The sequence below is a fragment of the Schistocerca serialis genome, chromosome 1 (assembly GCF_023864345.2).
Source record: "Schistocerca serialis cubense isolate TAMUIC-IGC-003099 chromosome 1, iqSchSeri2.2, whole genome shotgun sequence".
NCBI classification, from domain to species: domain Eukaryota; kingdom Metazoa; phylum Arthropoda; class Insecta; order Orthoptera; family Acrididae; genus Schistocerca; species Schistocerca serialis.
Window position 1 is genome coordinate 363124725 of NC_064638.1, and position 17275 is coordinate 363141999.

General features: G+C 36.4%; 2 protein-coding genes across 6 annotated transcripts in view; one reads left to right on the top strand and one right to left on the bottom strand.

The window, feature by feature from the left end:
- Nucleotides 1-7223, top strand: part of LOC126470366 (enolase-phosphatase E1-like) — a 252972-nt gene extending 245749 nt beyond the window's left edge. For all 5 annotated transcript variants that reach the window (XM_050098195.1, XM_050098205.1, XM_050098176.1 and 2 more), the window contains 2 exons: nucleotides 4826-4932; nucleotides 6939-7223. In XM_050098195.1, coding sequence (XP_049954152.1) covers nucleotides 4826-4932; nucleotides 6939-7047 — 216 coding nt within the window. In that variant the 3' untranslated portion in view covers nucleotides 7048-7223. The remainder of the gene's footprint in view (nucleotides 1-4825; nucleotides 4933-6938) is intronic.
- A 188-nt stretch (nucleotides 7224-7411) lies between these two features.
- LOC126473779 (centrosomal protein of 131 kDa) overlaps nucleotides 7412-17275 on the bottom strand; it is a 93778-nt gene continuing 83914 nt past the window's right edge. The window contains exons 10-11 of the mRNA XM_050101088.1: nucleotides 9824-10041; nucleotides 7412-9731 (exon numbers count right to left, since the gene is read on the bottom strand). Coding sequence (XP_049957045.1) covers nucleotides 9599-9731; nucleotides 9824-10041 — 351 coding nt within the window. The 3' untranslated portion in view covers nucleotides 7412-9598. The remainder of the gene's footprint in view (nucleotides 9732-9823; nucleotides 10042-17275) is intronic.

The window sequence follows — 17275 nt, forward strand, 5'->3', positions numbered from 1 at the left end:
CCATTTCAGAGTGAAAATTCATTCTGGAAACAAGCCTCTAGGTTGTGGCTAGGCTGTGTCTCCACTATATCCTTCCTTAGAGGAGTGTTAGTCCAGCAAGGTATGCAGTACAACTTCTGTGATGTTTGGAAGATATGAGATGATGATGTACTGGTGGAAGTAAAGATGTGAGGATGTGTCGTGAGTCTTGCTTGGATATCTCTATTGGTAAAGCACTTACCGGTGAAAGGCAAAAATCTCATGGTTGAGTTCCACTCTGGCAAACAGTTTTAATCTACCATGGGGTTACAAACCAGAGCACACTGTGGAATGAAACTTAATACTGGGGGCAGTTTAATTTTTTCCTTCAATACTGCAGATTTGTTTAAATACTGTCTCACAAATATATACTTTAAATTCTGCCACCAAAAACCCAAACATCTAGTTCTGTTATGTGAATATATATTTGTGTTGTGGAGACAGGTAAAGAGGAACTAGGTCTCCCTCTCTCTCCTTTCTCAATGAGATTAATCTGAATATGGTTTATTTCACTATGGAAGTGGGGATAGATGACAGATTACATTTTCCAGATGAGCTAGTCTTCAAGAAATCTTGCCCCCCCCCCCCCCCCCCCCACACACAATTACCTACACCAGGATTCAATTATTGTCCATAGTAAAAGTGTGGTGGTGTAAAAACATAATCAATAGAGAGTGAAACGTGTAAATTGAAGCTGTTCGATGTAGAACTGGAATACCTCACCAATTTTTTGTTCAAGAATGGGTATTCATTTGCTGACAAAAACAGTATTAACACTATCATGTAAAGATCATGACACTGTACAGCCATCTGCAAAATTCATTAAATGTGTTACTGATTGCACAGGATGCAACTTGCTGTAGTCTGCAAACTTATCCAAAATATACAGTAACACCAAATGTCAACCAAAGATTGTCACAAATTGCCAAAAAAATTGAGATTTACAGGACACCATGTAACTGTGGAGATGTACGTGGTTACTACAAAAAGAATGGTGGAAAAATGACTAGGAGACCATATTGACAACTGTGCAATGGGAGAATCATGGGAGAATCAGACAGATTATCTGTTGTGGAATACATTTTGCACTCAGGAGGCTGTGATTCCATTCGATAAGATTCAGGTCCTGACTGCTGAAAGAGGGTACTACAATAAGCCATGTAGAGAGGCAATAGCGTTACTAAACATCCTAATAATGTTAACGAAAAGGAGGAGGGTGTGAAACTGAATAGTGTCTGGATAATAACGAAGATTATGTGTAGCAGTCCTCCACCATGAGGCAACAGTAATAGAGGAAATATCAACTGACAATGGCTAACTGCACTTGAGTTTAATACAAGACAAGTAATCAAAAACTGCTGATATGCAGAGACTATGTGGGGGTAATCCAATATTTCAATGTAAAAATGTGTTGGTTGGCTCTTGAATATTTTCTAAGAACTTATCTTCCATAAATTGTGACCTCTGTAATAAGAATTACACACTGAGGTGCTGACTTCATACATGAAGTGGACATTAGTTATCTCCAGTAGTAGGTGGTGTGGATATCAGGAAACCAGAGTAATCTCTCAGATTTTCTTGGTCCAGTTGCTGAATAGTGTGGTTCCAGACATTCTGCCAAGTTATTTATTCTATTTTATGCACAATATTTTGACAGCTGAGTCAGTCATCTTCTTCAGTTGCTGTGAGTTTTGCTGTTATATGTACCAGCACTTCTCGAAACTTAGTTGCCACAAGCTTAAATTCAAACTAATTCAACATGTTACCACATCCAAGGAACAGCAGGTATTGCAAGTATTTACATTTGCAGAGTGGTTGCCATGGGAACTGTCCTTGATACTCTGTTTTGCTTGCATGTTCTGGGCTGGCCTACCTCTGGCCCAATTATAGGTGGTAATTACAAGTCAGACTAAGAAACCATTGGACATGGTAGTGGAGTTAGCTGATCATATTCAGCATGCTCTAACTCTGCTGCCTGTCAGCATCATAGCAGTCACCCACTGTAACAGTGTGTAACAGCCTATTATTACACAATTGGTCTCTGATTGCTCATCCAGTAAGGTAGATCCTACAAGCTGCATAAAGTGAGTGAGCTGCTAACACATCACACTGCTAGCCACTATACAAGTGGATACTACTCATTTTCTCATATTCATTTGAAAGTCAACTCACTGCCATTTGATGATACAGCTCAGTCTTCTGCAACTTGTTGGCTCCAGAGAAAGTTTGTGGTTCAGGCAAGGAAATGTATATCACCTTGAGCATGCCAAAAAGCCAACAGCATCCAGATGCAGGTGCATCCATTTTCCAAAGAGCCTTTCAGAAGGTTCAAATTGAAATTCCTTGTGATGCATGTTCAGACTAACATGTTTTTCCATGTCATCTTCTACACAATTACTTATCACCAACATCATTCACACTGTCAGATGCAGATTGATTTTGGCTTGCTATGTGCTTTCAATTGGGATTTCACTGTCACGGTATCATACAGCCTATCATTGGAGCTCACTTGTTGTGTTACCAGCTGCTACTAGATTTTGCTGGGTTATGACTGATCAACGTAACATCATAACTAGTTGACCACCACAGGATTCCATCAGGACTCTACTGTCCTGTATTAAACTTATTCAAGAGATTGGCAAGTTTTCCAAATTACTGGGCCAATGTCTGACAATTACTTGGCTCCTTGGTGCACCACAAGAATTATACCACAGCACAATGTATTACATTAGAACTACACCTGGTCTGCCTGTTTCATACCAAGTGATGCCTTTTGCCAGACTACTTAATTATAGTAAAGGGTGACTTCAATGGAACATTGCATAAAGGTATCATCTGGATCTCAGGCAGCCCTTGATTATTGCAAGTCCACTTACAGTAGTTCCAAAACAGATTGGCACAAGGTGACCATTTGGCACTTAATACATGCTAAGTGCACAGATAGTACCAAACTGATATTAAGTGCCACATTTGAGAGAATGTGGTGACGCAATTGTGTTCAGTGATCTGAATTGTGCCCAGTGGTGGGGAAAGCTATTCCGAAAACAGCCACTTTAGCCTTTTGAGAGTTATTTATTATATTCAACTTACAAAACGTTGCACAATCATGGCAACAATCTATCAACTCCATTCTTTGAAGACTTTCCATTTGTTTTGCCTACTTGTACAATGTTCTTGCTTCTCAGCCACAGAAGAGCAGCACCAAAGTACTTAACAAGAGTTTTCCAATGCCTTGAACATTTTAGTACACTAATTTTCAGTGAACCACAGGTCACATTCTTGGGGCACTTTATTTCTTCAGCAAGATCTTCACTCTTACCAGAAAAGGTGGATAATACCACTCAAATTTGCCAGCCAGAAGCAATTAAAGAGCTACAATGCTTTCTTGGGGCACTCAGTTTTATCATTAGCCTGTACCTCAGACTGCAGCACTGTAAAAACCACTGATTGCTGCACTCACAGGTTCCAAGACAGAAGGAATTACTCCCATTTAGTGGACACAAGAAATGGATATGGCATCACTGCTGATTCAGCATTGCTTCCTCATCTTGTGCAAGATGTGTCACTTGCACTGGTGCTGGATGCCAGTCACTTTGCTACTGGAACGTAACATCAAGTTAAAGATGCATAGCAGCCATTCACATTTTGTTCACACAAGCTCTTCTCACAGCAGAACAGGAGTGCTTACAACCACAAAGAGTTATTTTCAATGTATGAAGTAATACGGTACTTTTGTCCTCAGTTGGATGCCATGTTATATTCATGGACTATAGGACTTATCTATGCATTGTGGCAAAACAACAATAAGTGTTCATCATGCCAGTACAATCAATTGGACTTTATTCTGCAATTCAACATACATTGTACTAAATAATATTTTCACGAAGTTGCCTCTCTCATATTAGGAGCATCTCAATCTGCATCAGTTTTCCAGAGCTCACCATAGAGCAGAAGGGGCCTAGCTTTCATCTCAACAAAAGTTCAGGATCCTGTGGTCCTGAGAAACATATCATATAAATACGTTCATCAAAACACAAAGAAAATTATATTTACTCCTAGTGAAATTTCTTACTCTTTAAACTTTATTATTTCATGTACAAGTAAATGTAAGATATACAAATACAAAGAAATGGTAAACAACCAGCTTTCTTGCAGAATATGAAATACCTTGTGCCTCTGTACAGCATAAACTGCAAATATGTCCTTTGTTTCAAATACATTGTTTAAGCTGATGATGGTGACTTTAACAGAATTGCTACAATACTAATATATTATACAGGTCCATCAAAACCAGCCTGAAAAACTTGCAAGGGTGATGCAGTGTAAGCTGACTAACAATTGTTAAAAAAAATTCAATACATTACGCCATTTCTGAGTTAACTAGCATTGAAGTTAGACAATCAAGCCACTGTGCATGCCAAGTGACACATCAGAGATGGTGTTGCAAAATATGTTCTTCATTTAGTTTCGTAAAACTGAACAAGACAGCGATACAAAAATTAGATGAGGATGGTAGTAACAATTGCACTCAAACCAAAGTCTGAGCAGTCTTGTACAATATCATCTATGCTTTGAGAACAACTGATAGTAATCGTATCTGGTGGACAGCTTAATTTGCATGTGTAAGGGCCTGATTCACTAACTTCAATGCTAATTAACTCAGAAAGAGTGAACAATTATTTCTCAGCACAACCTACCTAGACAGCCTTACAAGCTTTTCAGACATTTTTGCACCATCCTGTATAGTGCATTATGAACATTTTTTCTTGTTATTACAAACAAGTGACAATAGACTTCCTGACTTCAGTTGGCACTGATGGAGCCCATACGGCGGCGGAGACATTCAGAACCTGATTATGATATTCCTCGGCCACATCAACCCTTATTAATTCAGCCACTTTCTGATGCTGAAAGGTAAGTCTTGAATTGTTTGCTGTTGTATGATATGAAAATATTCTTGTACATTTCATCACAGAATGAAATAGTCAGTTACTGATATTGCTACGGGTCTATTTACAAGTACAGTTACTATTTGAGAGACAAATTAATAAAGCAGTTAGAGCAACTGTAATATCAGTAACTAAAAGTCTTTGTTTCTGACAGATATTTTAATCCTGCTAATCTACAGTTTTATTAGCACAGAATGATCATACTAAACAAACTGTCAGTCATTGCTTTTCATTCTTCACTATAAGCGTGTGTTTTGCACCTTTGTACGTGATAAATTATACACGCAACCTGCTCTACTAATTCAAGAAATTAGATCTTAAACATTTTAAATGCAGTTAATGGCACTTCTACTTCGCTGGAAAGTACTGTTTCATACTCAACTGATATATCATCAGAAATGAAAAACATCATAAAGAGGAGCAAAATTGGACAATGTATTTTTGAACAGTAACTCCTTTGGTACATGTTTTCAGTTTTCATTTGTCAAACACTCTATTGTTTACTCAAGAATGTCTGTAATTTTATGTTCACCTTCTTCACACAGGACAAACTTTCAGTTACCGCCAAGGCACCATTCATAGAAATGACATTTTTCATTAGTATCAAAAAATTAAATTTTGTTATCTAGCTATCTAGCTACAGTTCTGAAAGATGACATCTCTCTCTCTCTCTCTCTCTCTCTCTCTCTCTTTCTCCTCTCTCTCTCTCTCTCTCTCTCTCTCTCTCTCTCTTCCCTCCACATTGTGGATCTGCTGGCTGATAGCACAATCACAATGTACAAAGACCTTTTGTGTCCAAATGTTAGTTTGTTTGTAACCAAATATATTTCACACATTCATATAACTAGAATCAGAGATTTTTATTTTTTCTGATCTTTGCTTGTGTTCATTGGTTCTTTTGTAGATACTAGATGCACACTGTATATGTTTCCAGTTGTTGATATGTCACATTTAGGCATTTTACTGTACATAAACATTTCTTGTTGCACACAGACTTACTCAGTTGATGTAGGAGTAAATCTGGATTGTGTGCATCTAGTGTCTGCATAACTATCAACAGGCGCATGAAAAGAATAGAAAAAAAGCACTGATAATACCTAATAATGAATAGTGAAAACATGTTTGGTTGAAAAATAAACATTCAGTTGCAAAAGATAAACAACTGTAGTATTGACTGAAGAACGATAGCTACATCTGTCAACAATATTTTGGGATTAATCATCAGGCTAACAGCATTGCATATAAGTGAACAACAAAACTCTAGTTTGTGGAATAAATGAACAAGACACATAATCTAAAGAGAAAAGGAATGTCTAAAAGGTACAAAGAGAATTTGCATAATTCTATGATAATTATGCAGGACAACACCATGGCCTTGGAAGTTCATGTTCAGTTTCAGTTGTTGCATTTTTTATTTTCTGTTTTTTACATCACTTAGTGATAATTGTGAAGCAGGCCTCACCATTAATAACAAACAAATGTTATTTCCCAAAAGTCCTGTCCAGTAATCCTGTTCTGGAAAAATAATTAAAAACTCTTATTACACCTTGTTACATGTTCCCTTTACCTGTCTGAGGTCACAGTACACCTGTATGAGTACAACACTGAACTGAAAATACACAATTTTTACATCACTGCATAGATTTAAAAAAAATGGTCTTAATGCTTCTACCTGTCAGTAATAAAAAAAGAATCCACGTCAATTCAAGTGAAAAATTAAAATGGAAAGTACATGGTCCAGCATATTTAAACCAGAAGCTGACCAAGAAAAAAACTGGCTTTGTCTTAAATCTATGACTTCCAGTCAAAGACAAAAAAGCTCAGAATATTGAATTTCCTGCATTGCAATTTCATTGTCAGTAAATCAGGAAAAATTTCAAAAGAATAAAAATGTGTTCAGTTTTCATTATTATGAAATAATATAATTTATCATGTCATAATAATATTTTATATATTATTATTCTGTTACAGATCACCAAATTTGGACAAGAAGCATAGAGAACGCCACCAGTATGAGGATGCTGTTAGCTGCAATTTAAGCATTAGTCCAGATTCACTGGAACCAGTTCCGAGTCACTGATAAAGAACTATTTAGTTGTGTGTAGTGTAAATTTGTAAATGCTCAGTTGCATTGACTGAATTCAGAGACTGTATAAAGCTAATATGATTGTAAATAATGTATGTAATCATGTATTAATAGTATAGAACATTAAACTTGAAATGAGATATTTAAAAATAAAAGCTGTTCTTTATATTCATAGTTGCAGTCATTTTGGAAGCTTATTTTATATAGGAGAGCAGGAGCAAATTCCCCCAAAATTCTTTGCTCTGCCTTTTATTACAATGTTACACATAGGAAAAAACTCAAATTTTCTACCATTTTAAAGGAAACTTTATTGGTAGAAAAAATGGCCGAAGTTGTGGCACCATTAAAAGATTATAAATCTGTGGACTGAAATTTTATTTTATGTTTTTTCTTTCAGATGTGAGAATACAATTAGGTGTAAACAGTGCAAAACAAGAACATGAAAAACATAATTTTGTGTAATTAATTCTATAAATCATTTTCTTATTAAGGACTAAATTTGATATCCTTATCATCCAGCTCATGTTACAGAAATCTCCTAAGAATTCTGGAAAATTAAATTCAGTAACAAACTTATCTTTTCATAAATCCCATATTTCTATAATGAGATCTTTATTTCTTCTTGTGATTCTTGTTTGTTGTAATCATACTAAATATTTATTAATAAAAATATTATTATTTAAATGTTTGAATATCAGAATGAATACAAAAATGGAATATGGTATTTTTCACAAAAAAATAAAAGATAGTTATTGAAAAATGTAAAGGACAGAGCAACAACAACATATACCTAACTAGTTAGTACTTGTTGGGTCACAGCACCAAAATGCATTTCTTACAAATAACTAGACAGAGCCTCCATCATCTGTCATCACTAACAGTTGCTTCACAAATATTTCCCAGTATCCATATAGCTTCTGACTAAAACAAAGTTAAAATTCCTTTTGTCAATCAAATGGCAGTTACATACTGACTTTTCTTTGTGAAACATTTACCTTTGTTATCACAAGCTTTATTCTCATTATCTCACAACTACAATTGCTATACACTACTTGAAGATGTGAGACTATGGTTTCCATTAACTGTACTCAGCCAAATGTATGAATCAAGTGCCTTCTCTTTGAATGTTTCTGTTAAAACAAGTTCTTGAATTTACAATGATGTAAGACTGTCAAGCAGTTCCTAAGTTTTTAATGACCACCTTACAGCAAACTACATTTGTTGCCTTTCTTAGTGCACATTATGGTAGTAGTATTGTGGGACTGCACTTAAGACAGGATGGTGAATTTACACTAATTCTATTCACACCACCACTGTCTCAAACAGCAGATGATTGAGGATGACAAAAGCAACCACAGTAACATAGGTGCCCAAAAATATGCTTAACTTGAGAGTTGAGAACTCTTTATTTATATTTAGGTATGAAAAGATATAATTTGTCATTACACTGCATAGTTAATTTTTTATCTTCTCTATAAACAATAAAATTAAATGCCCACCAATTCAAAGTTTCTACTCAACAACATGGTAGTTTGTGACTGCACTTGCAGGAAGTAATTTGAGGGCATTATGAAAGCTTCTCTGATTTTATGTCTGTGGTATACTTGATGTTTTGGATGTTTACACATTTTACACACGATATATCTTCAGTTATATCCTTCCAAAACATGTCTCACTCTATTGGCACTAGTCCTTTTGTCCAGTGGTTGGAACCCATTATTTGCAGATTTTAACATCTTCTAGACATTCAAAATGATGTCCACAGAATTTTTTCTTGCTTTTTTTGAGAATGAGAAAAAATTACATAAAAACCAGACCTGGACTGCTATGCATATGGTTGACTTATTTGGCTCATGGAGTCCAAATGAATTTCGCTGTCCATGTGATTGTATAGTCAAATGTATTATCTATTGCAGCAGTAAGTCATACAGTTTAGCCTTTGGATTAATTATTCAAAAACTTTGGACAAGTAAATCATTCATAAAGGTGGTCTTGAAAGCAGGTCTCTAATAGATAATAACATGGCTACTAGCTTTCAAAAGTCTCGAGACACTTCACTGTCACAATGGACTTGTTATAAGGAAAGATATAGGAAGATCCTATCCATTTATCTCTTATTGACAGCAATAAAGCTTGCATACAGTGGAAAGCTCTTTGATTTAAGTGTTGCAGTATTGCTCAATATTTTTCAACATCTGTCTGGCATGCTTCACTGTGACAATGAAGAATTCACAAAGAATGTGTTTCTACCAGATTTTTAAAATTTGTTACACTAATTACTTAAATCTGATTAATACTTCTGCAGAGTTTGTTTGTAAATTTATACATTATTTCCTGAAAACATAGCTGTTTTCCAAAAGGACATACATGTTTCACAGAAACAGTAAGTGAAGTGTTCAATACATAGCAGAATGCAATCATAAAAATATCACTATGAAACAGACTGCAGCTGTCATTTGTTTTTGCATTTTGTGTTTTGTAAAAATTATCTATGTCAATAAATTAAATACTGTTAGGAATGACCAAAATGAAAAATAATGCTTAGCTATTGAAACAAATGGTCTCTCTGATGTTGTTCTAAAACATCTTCAAGATGAGTACACTGTTCTAATGCTGCCTCATATTTCAAATGAAGTTGCTGAATTGCTTTCTCCTTTTTTGCAATTGCTGCTTTCACCCTGAAATGATTGTAAACAGAAGCTACTTCAAATAATACAGACTAATGTGAGGCTATGTAGAAATAAAGATGATATACATGTAACTAATTTACCTTTTATATAATTCTTGAAACTCATGCTCTTTGTCAGCAGCTGCAGTCCTAAGTTCCTTTTCTTTGGCAGAAATTTCCATTTGGTGATATGCTCGCATTTCAGCAATTTGTTCCCTTAACTGAATGTTTTCTTCCTCCAGAATAATTATTTGTGATAGAAATTCTTTTCTAATAATCTCTTTGACATTAGCTCTTTCACTTGAAAACTGCTCAATAAGCTGCATTAAAAAAGATATCCAGTTAGCATATGCCTAGTGTCTCTGAAAACATACTTCAGAGCAATAAAAGATTCTGGTAACAGAATTTTACTTTAAACATTGTTTTATTGATTTACATCTAAATTTATACTGTACGACTCACCACACGGTATGTAGCATAATTACAGCAGTGTCCACACCCCACTCCCCCTCCCCCTCCCCCAAAAAAAATCCCTTCTTCCACATTCCATTTATGAATGATTTGCAAGAAAAACAATTTTATTCAAATTTAGTTTCTCAATTTTAACCGTGACAATCATTATGCAACATTGCGGGATGTGGTGCATTCTTTTCCATGGGTTACCTGTTATTGTCAGTGGATGGTGATATGTCGGTCACTGGTTTGATTCTCACCCCTGAAGTTATTTATTATTTGAAATTTCTGATTTCTGGAAGGTTCTGGGACTTGTTTATGATGTACTGTAATTTGGCAGAATATTCATGTATGTACAGTATAAATAGGAGCACAAACTATAGAAACTGGCATTTAAGCTGCATATATACTTTGTGTGTGCTCAATAAAATAATTTCTTTCAGTGCGTATGTTGACCACTCTGCTTTAGTAGCTGGCGCTTGATTCCACCTGCCTGGGTGTTAAAATGACTGTTTCTGGGACAGAGAGGTATCCTTATGCCAGATTGAATATTTCCAGCAGACTGACAATGAGGGGTCAGTGTTCTGGCCAGCCTGGATGTGGTTTCTAGGCAGTTTCCTACATCCATCTGTGTGAATATTGGGCTGGCACCCAAGTCCCACCTCACACTTTATTACACTTGCATACAAATTTGCTCTATACACATACAGATTGGGTACATTGCTTCTGTCCTTAGGGGTGAATAGGAGACTGATGGCCTGAGCTATTTGGTCTCCTTAAGCACTTATTCAGCATCAGCACTTGAGTCCACATTCTACATGATATAGTTTTATGGAGAAGCTGGGTATGCTAGATACAAGAATGCAGTGGCTCCAATAAGTCTATGCAAAACCCATTGCCTTCTCTGGCAAGAACGGAACACAAACAGTACACCCCTCTTGATAGTTTGCATTGTCAAGGCACCAATGGATGCAAAGGAACCAGTGAGTCATATACACTTCAGGCATCCAGCAGTAGCTCTGAGACCGGCCATGGTCCAGTTATGTGGTTAAAGGGATGTGAACATGTCATGAATATTCAATTCAATTCAATTCAATTTTTATTATCACATAACATGCCTTATACAATCAAAGATTGTGACATAGGTGACTTGTCAGTTTTTACACTATATATAACAATACTAAAAATAGACAATAAACTAATAATATACATGGTGTAACATGAGGTATTTTAATTACAATTATAATCCATTGTTACCATTCATGAAATCTTCTACACTATAGTAACATTTATCTTTCAGATATTTTTCCAGGTCTCTTTTGGTGCCTTTTATATTTGGGTCATCCATATCTTTCCATATTTTATTTACAAATTTCATGCCCATATAGTATGGGGTTTTTTCATATGATTTTAAACGGTGGGTAGGTAACATGTAGCTCGTTCTATGTCTTGTATCATATTGATGGAAGAAGAAGTTGCCCTCAAAAAGTTGTGGGTTTCTTTTCGTGAAAGTGAGAGTTTCATAGATGTATATGCTTGGAATGCTCATTAGATCCAGTTTTACAAATAAAGGTTTGCAGTGTTGCTTTGGTTTTGCTCCCACCATTGCTCGGATGATTCTTTTTTGTAGTCTAAAAGCTCTAAGTAAATTTGTTTTTTCAGACCCCCAGAAAATTATACTATACCTAATGACTGAAACAAAATATGCATTATATACAGTTTTTCTTACAGCTAAATCAGTAATACTATACAAGATATTCATAATATATACAAGGCTATTCAGTCGACCCAGTATGTTATCCACATGGCGACTCCATAACAGGTTTTTATTGACTAACACGCCAAGGAATTTGACACAGTCTGCAGTCTCTAATTTTTTGTCCATATACCTTATTTCACTTATAGACTGTGCAGATTGTTTTGTGGTAAAATGAACAATTTCTGTTTTCGTAAAATTTAATGTCAAGTTATCGTTTTTGACCCATGCCTCCACTTCCCCAAGTGTTTGTTCAATATGACGAATTAGGTCTACCTCATTTTTACAACAGACTACAGCTGTTAAGTCATCTGCATAGAGGATAGTATCAGACTGGACCTGACATGGCATATCATTAATATAATATAGAAAAAGCAGTGGCCCTAATATTGAGCCTTGTGGAACACCTAATTGAGTGTTTTTCCAGCCAGAGAGAAATTTCTTGCCATTGATGTTAATAAGTACTCTTTGTTTTCTGTTTGCCAAGTATGATGACATCCAGCTAAGAGATTTGCCTTGAAAACCATAGCGTGCCAATTTTTGGAGAAGCAGGTCATGATTTACTGTGTCGAAGGCTTTGGACAGGTCACAAAAGATGCCTGACACACACATTCTATCATCAAGACATCTGCTGACTTTTGTGACTAATTCATTTATTGCATGGATTGTGCTGCGGCCTTTACTGAAACCATATTGATAGCCTAAGATAATGCTGTTAGATGAATTGTGATTTTCAATCTGATCACATGCAGCTCTTTCAAATATTTTTGAGAAAATTGGTAACAGTGAGATTGGCCTATAGTTGCCCAATTCATCTTGTTTGCCTTTTTTGTGTATGGGCCGAACTTCTGCATATTTTAATCGATCTGGGAAACATCCCTCATCAAATGATTGGTTGATTATGAAAGAGAGTGGATATGCAATACTGTGACGGACTATTTTTATTATTTCAGTGGGGACCTCATCCCACCCCGCAGATTTTGAATTTTTTAGGGACATTATGATTTTGATGACATCTGAGATGGAAACATGAGAAAACTTAAAACATGTGCAATTGCTATCTGTCATATGAATAAAAATAATGGAAACTCCTCAATGGAGCAATGTGTAAAAAAAGCAAAAGCAAACTACCCGTCAATATCAGACTGATGTGTGGCACACAGACACAAATAACAGAAAACAGTATTCATTAGCTTGCAAGCTCTGGCTCTTTTTCTAGATATAGTACACACATTCACACACAACCACGTAGACCCCAAGCACACACTCCCATGGGCACACTCCAATTCTTTCATGCAGCCTCTTGAGTTGGACCCTTTCAACTGGCTTGATTAGTACATCAGCTAACTGATTAATACTGTGATTGTGTTTTAATCCAAGATCTCCACTGAAGATTCTTTCTCCAGTATAGAAGCAAGAGATTTATATGGGCTTTGATTTCTGGTTATATTTTGGATTTTTAGAGAACTTCGCTGTACTTGCATTGTCAATGTAGACTGTAGGAGATGTCAGTTGTCTGGAAGTTTCAATCAGTTCATAGATAATATTTTCAGGTAGAAAATTTGCTCCATCTCTTGCTGACATTACTTCTGCTTCCATAGTGTATGTTGCCACTGTCTTTTGTAATTGACTGGTGTGTGATAGAGCCCCATGACTGAGATATGGACTATACATATTGTGTCCTTGTCACCAGCATAATCAGCATCACTGTAGACATTTCAACATTATTTTTTTCTTGTAGGTAATTACATAACCCATTGTATTCTTTATGTACCTAAAAATTTGTATCACTTGATTTCAGTTTCGAACAGTAGGATCTTCCATGGCTCTAGCTGCTTTGTTCATTGCAAAAGAAATGTCAAAATATGAGACTGTAGTTAAATAAATCACACAATCCACTGCCTCACAATAAGGAACTTTGTATGGGATCTTGTCTCTGAAATTACTTCCCTGACATTCAATTAGAGTAGAAACTCCATTACACTCAGCCATTCCAAATCTTTTCAGGATTTCCTTTGTATAGTCTCGTTGGTTCACTGCTGTTAACTTGTCTTCATTTTGCTGTATCTTTCTATACAAAAATTTTTGAGAGACCCTTGTATGAAACTCCAGCTTCAAGATTTTCATGAACTCCTCAATCTACTCTGTTGCTTCCCAAAACTAAACCATCAGCGATGTAGATTGCAACATATAAACAATTCTTGTTCCTTCAATGGTAGAAGAGGCACAGATCAGCGACATGTTTTTAAACCCAGCTTTCATGATGAAGTCTGTGAAATGTTTGTTGCAACAATGCACTGCCTGTTTGAGACCTATAGACTTTTATTCAGGTGACATACACATCCAGTATCATCTTCAAAAACTTCAGATTGTTCCATGTACATTTCTTCCTTAAGTACGCTGTTCAGAAAAGCTGTTTTGATGTCAAACTGGGTTAGCATTTCTTCTGCAGCAGCCACTGCCAACAGGATTCAAGTAGTATCATAATGTGCAACAGAGCTGAATGTTCCTTTATAATCAATTCGCTGCCTTTGTATATGTCCCTTGGCCACAAGTTGACCCTTGAAGCAAACATTGCCATTTTCTGCAATTTTCTTGTGTAAGGACCATCAGTTCTGCAAAATCTGTGTGCCACTTGAGTGCTTAACTAATACCCAAGTTTATTCTCTTTCAGGGACTTTAATTCTCCTTTAATGGCCTCCAGCTGTTGATTTTTATTGCTAGACTGAAAAGCTTCAGTATACAAGCTTGGATCCTTGTCCCTGATGATAGGCATTTCAGCCATGTACACATAGTCTTTACTGGTCATCCATTCTGGTTTCTTCTTTTCATGTTTGCTTCTTTCTTTCTCACTTAATACTTGACTTCCTCCAGAACTTTGATGTCATATCCACATCTTCTTCCTCTTCACTTTCAACTTCTGTCTTCTTGTCATGGCTGAAATTTTCTTATTTATTTCACTCTTTGGAAATCTGATTATGTTGACTCTGTGGAATGGTTTCATCGTGAGCTACTTCATATTCAGTAAGCTTGGTGCAGAGATTGCATACAGCTTCAGCCTTGAATTTTACATTGTGACTTTGCACAAACTTCCTCTGAGATGGGATCCAGACCCTAAAGTCATTTCTGTAATTCACATACCCAGCCAGATCCTCATGCACTGCCTTATTGTCAAACTATGAACAAAAATTCTTGTTCACATGCACATAACATCTGTTCCAAAGATTCTCAGATGAGTCAAGTTGCCTGCTAGTCATCCATACTACAGACTGTTCTTGAACAGCTGTGAAGGATTTGTTTCCACTTGTGAATAAATTTTCATAAAATAATGTGAATCTGCCCTTTGTTCTTCTGTTCAACAAAAACGACAGCCAGTGTTGATGACTACAAAACACAAGTGGATATACTTGAAGCATCTGAAGACTGGGCCAATAACCTGTTAAGTTTATTTATTTCAAGCTGACAATAAAAGCTTTACTAATCATGGTTGCTTAGTACAATTTCTGTTTTTACCAGTCCAAAGATTCCATTGCACTTGCATAACAAAGATATGAAAAGTCACATTACACAAACATGACAATGCACTTCATATTTTTATTTTCAGTGTTAACATGACATATGTCTATCAAGCACTTCTTTTAAATGATGCCACCATAGCAGAGAAGTTTTCAATTGGGGCCAGCCCATGGAAGCAATGTGCCAGAAAAAACTTATAAATGCTGTATTGACAATAGCCATGGAAGACCAACAGGATCTCACATCACCTATAGAAATCGAGAAGGGATATGAAGATTTATGACATCTGTTGATGATGTCAGACAAAGATGACTGGAGAGCAGTGTCAAATATTTAACCCAGCCAGAAAGAACTACCATCAAAATTTCAACAAGAGATTCGTTGGTCATTGGCATGAATCACTATAAGGATGACCACAATGGAACAATGAAGTCAATAACCCCAGATATATGATGCAACTGTCATACAGAGTCCAAAGTTCATGATGCTACAGATGAAGAACAGAGGAGAAAACATCAGTATTTTTCCACTGTAGACATCTTGACCATGTTGTGAGCTACTGTACACAAAGAAGAAGAGTGTTCAGGAATTGTTAAACAAAAGACAACATAAAACAGGGCAATTCTGTTCATGCCAAGAAACTGCAGATGAGTACAGACAATGTATGGGATGAAGCTCATCACTGCATCCTGGTTGAGGTAGCTCTTCAACAAAACATAGTAACTCCCAACCATCATACAAAGATCCTAACCACTTGTCCAGCCACCAAAGTCTGGAAAGCTAACTGAGGCATTAATCTACAGAAGACAGGCTCCTGCAGATGAAAATCCTCCTTGGATGACAGTTACCAAGATACTGCATCAGGAAATCACAATGATATCATGTTGTTGATGTGGTCTTCAGTCCTGAGACTGGTTTGGTGCAGCTCTCCATGCTACCCTATCCTGAGTAAGACTCTTATCTCCGAATAATTACTGCAACCTACATCCTTCTGAATCTCTTTAGTTTATTCATCTCTTGGTCTTCCTCTACAATTTTTACCCTCCGCACTGCCCTCCAATGCTAAATTTGTGATCTCTTAATGCCTCAGAACATGTCCTACCAACTGCTCCCTTCTTCTTGTCAACTTATGCCACAAACTCCGCTTCTCCCCAATTCTATTCAATAACTCCTCATTAACTATGTGATCTACCCATCTAATCTTCAGCATTCTTCTGTAGCACCACATTTTGAAAGCTTCTATTCTCTTCTTGTACAAACTATTTATCATCCATGTTTCACTACCATACATGGCTACACTCCATACAAATACTTTCAGAAACGACTTCCTGACACTTAAATCTATACTCGATGTTAACAAATTTCTCTTCTTCAGGAACGCTTTCCTTGCCGTTGCCAGTCTACGTTTTATATCCACTCTACTTTGACCATCATCAGTTATTTCGCTCCCAAAATAGCAAAACTCCCTTACTACTTTAAGTGTCTTATTTCCTAATCTAATTTCCTCACCATCACCCGTCTTAATTCGACTACACTCCATTATCCTCATTTTGCTTTTGTTGATGTTCATCTTATATCCTCCTTTCAAGACACTGTCCATTCCATTCAACTGCTCTTCCAAGTCCTTTGCTGTCACTGACAGAATTACAATGTCATCGGCGAACCTCAAGGTTTTTATTTCTTCTCAGTGGATTTTAATACCTACTCCGAACTTTTCTTTTGTTTCCTTTACCGCTTGCTCAATATACAGATTGAATAACATTGGGGAGAGGCTACAACCCTGTCTCACTCCTTTCCCAACCACTGCTTCCCTTGTGTGCCCCTCAACT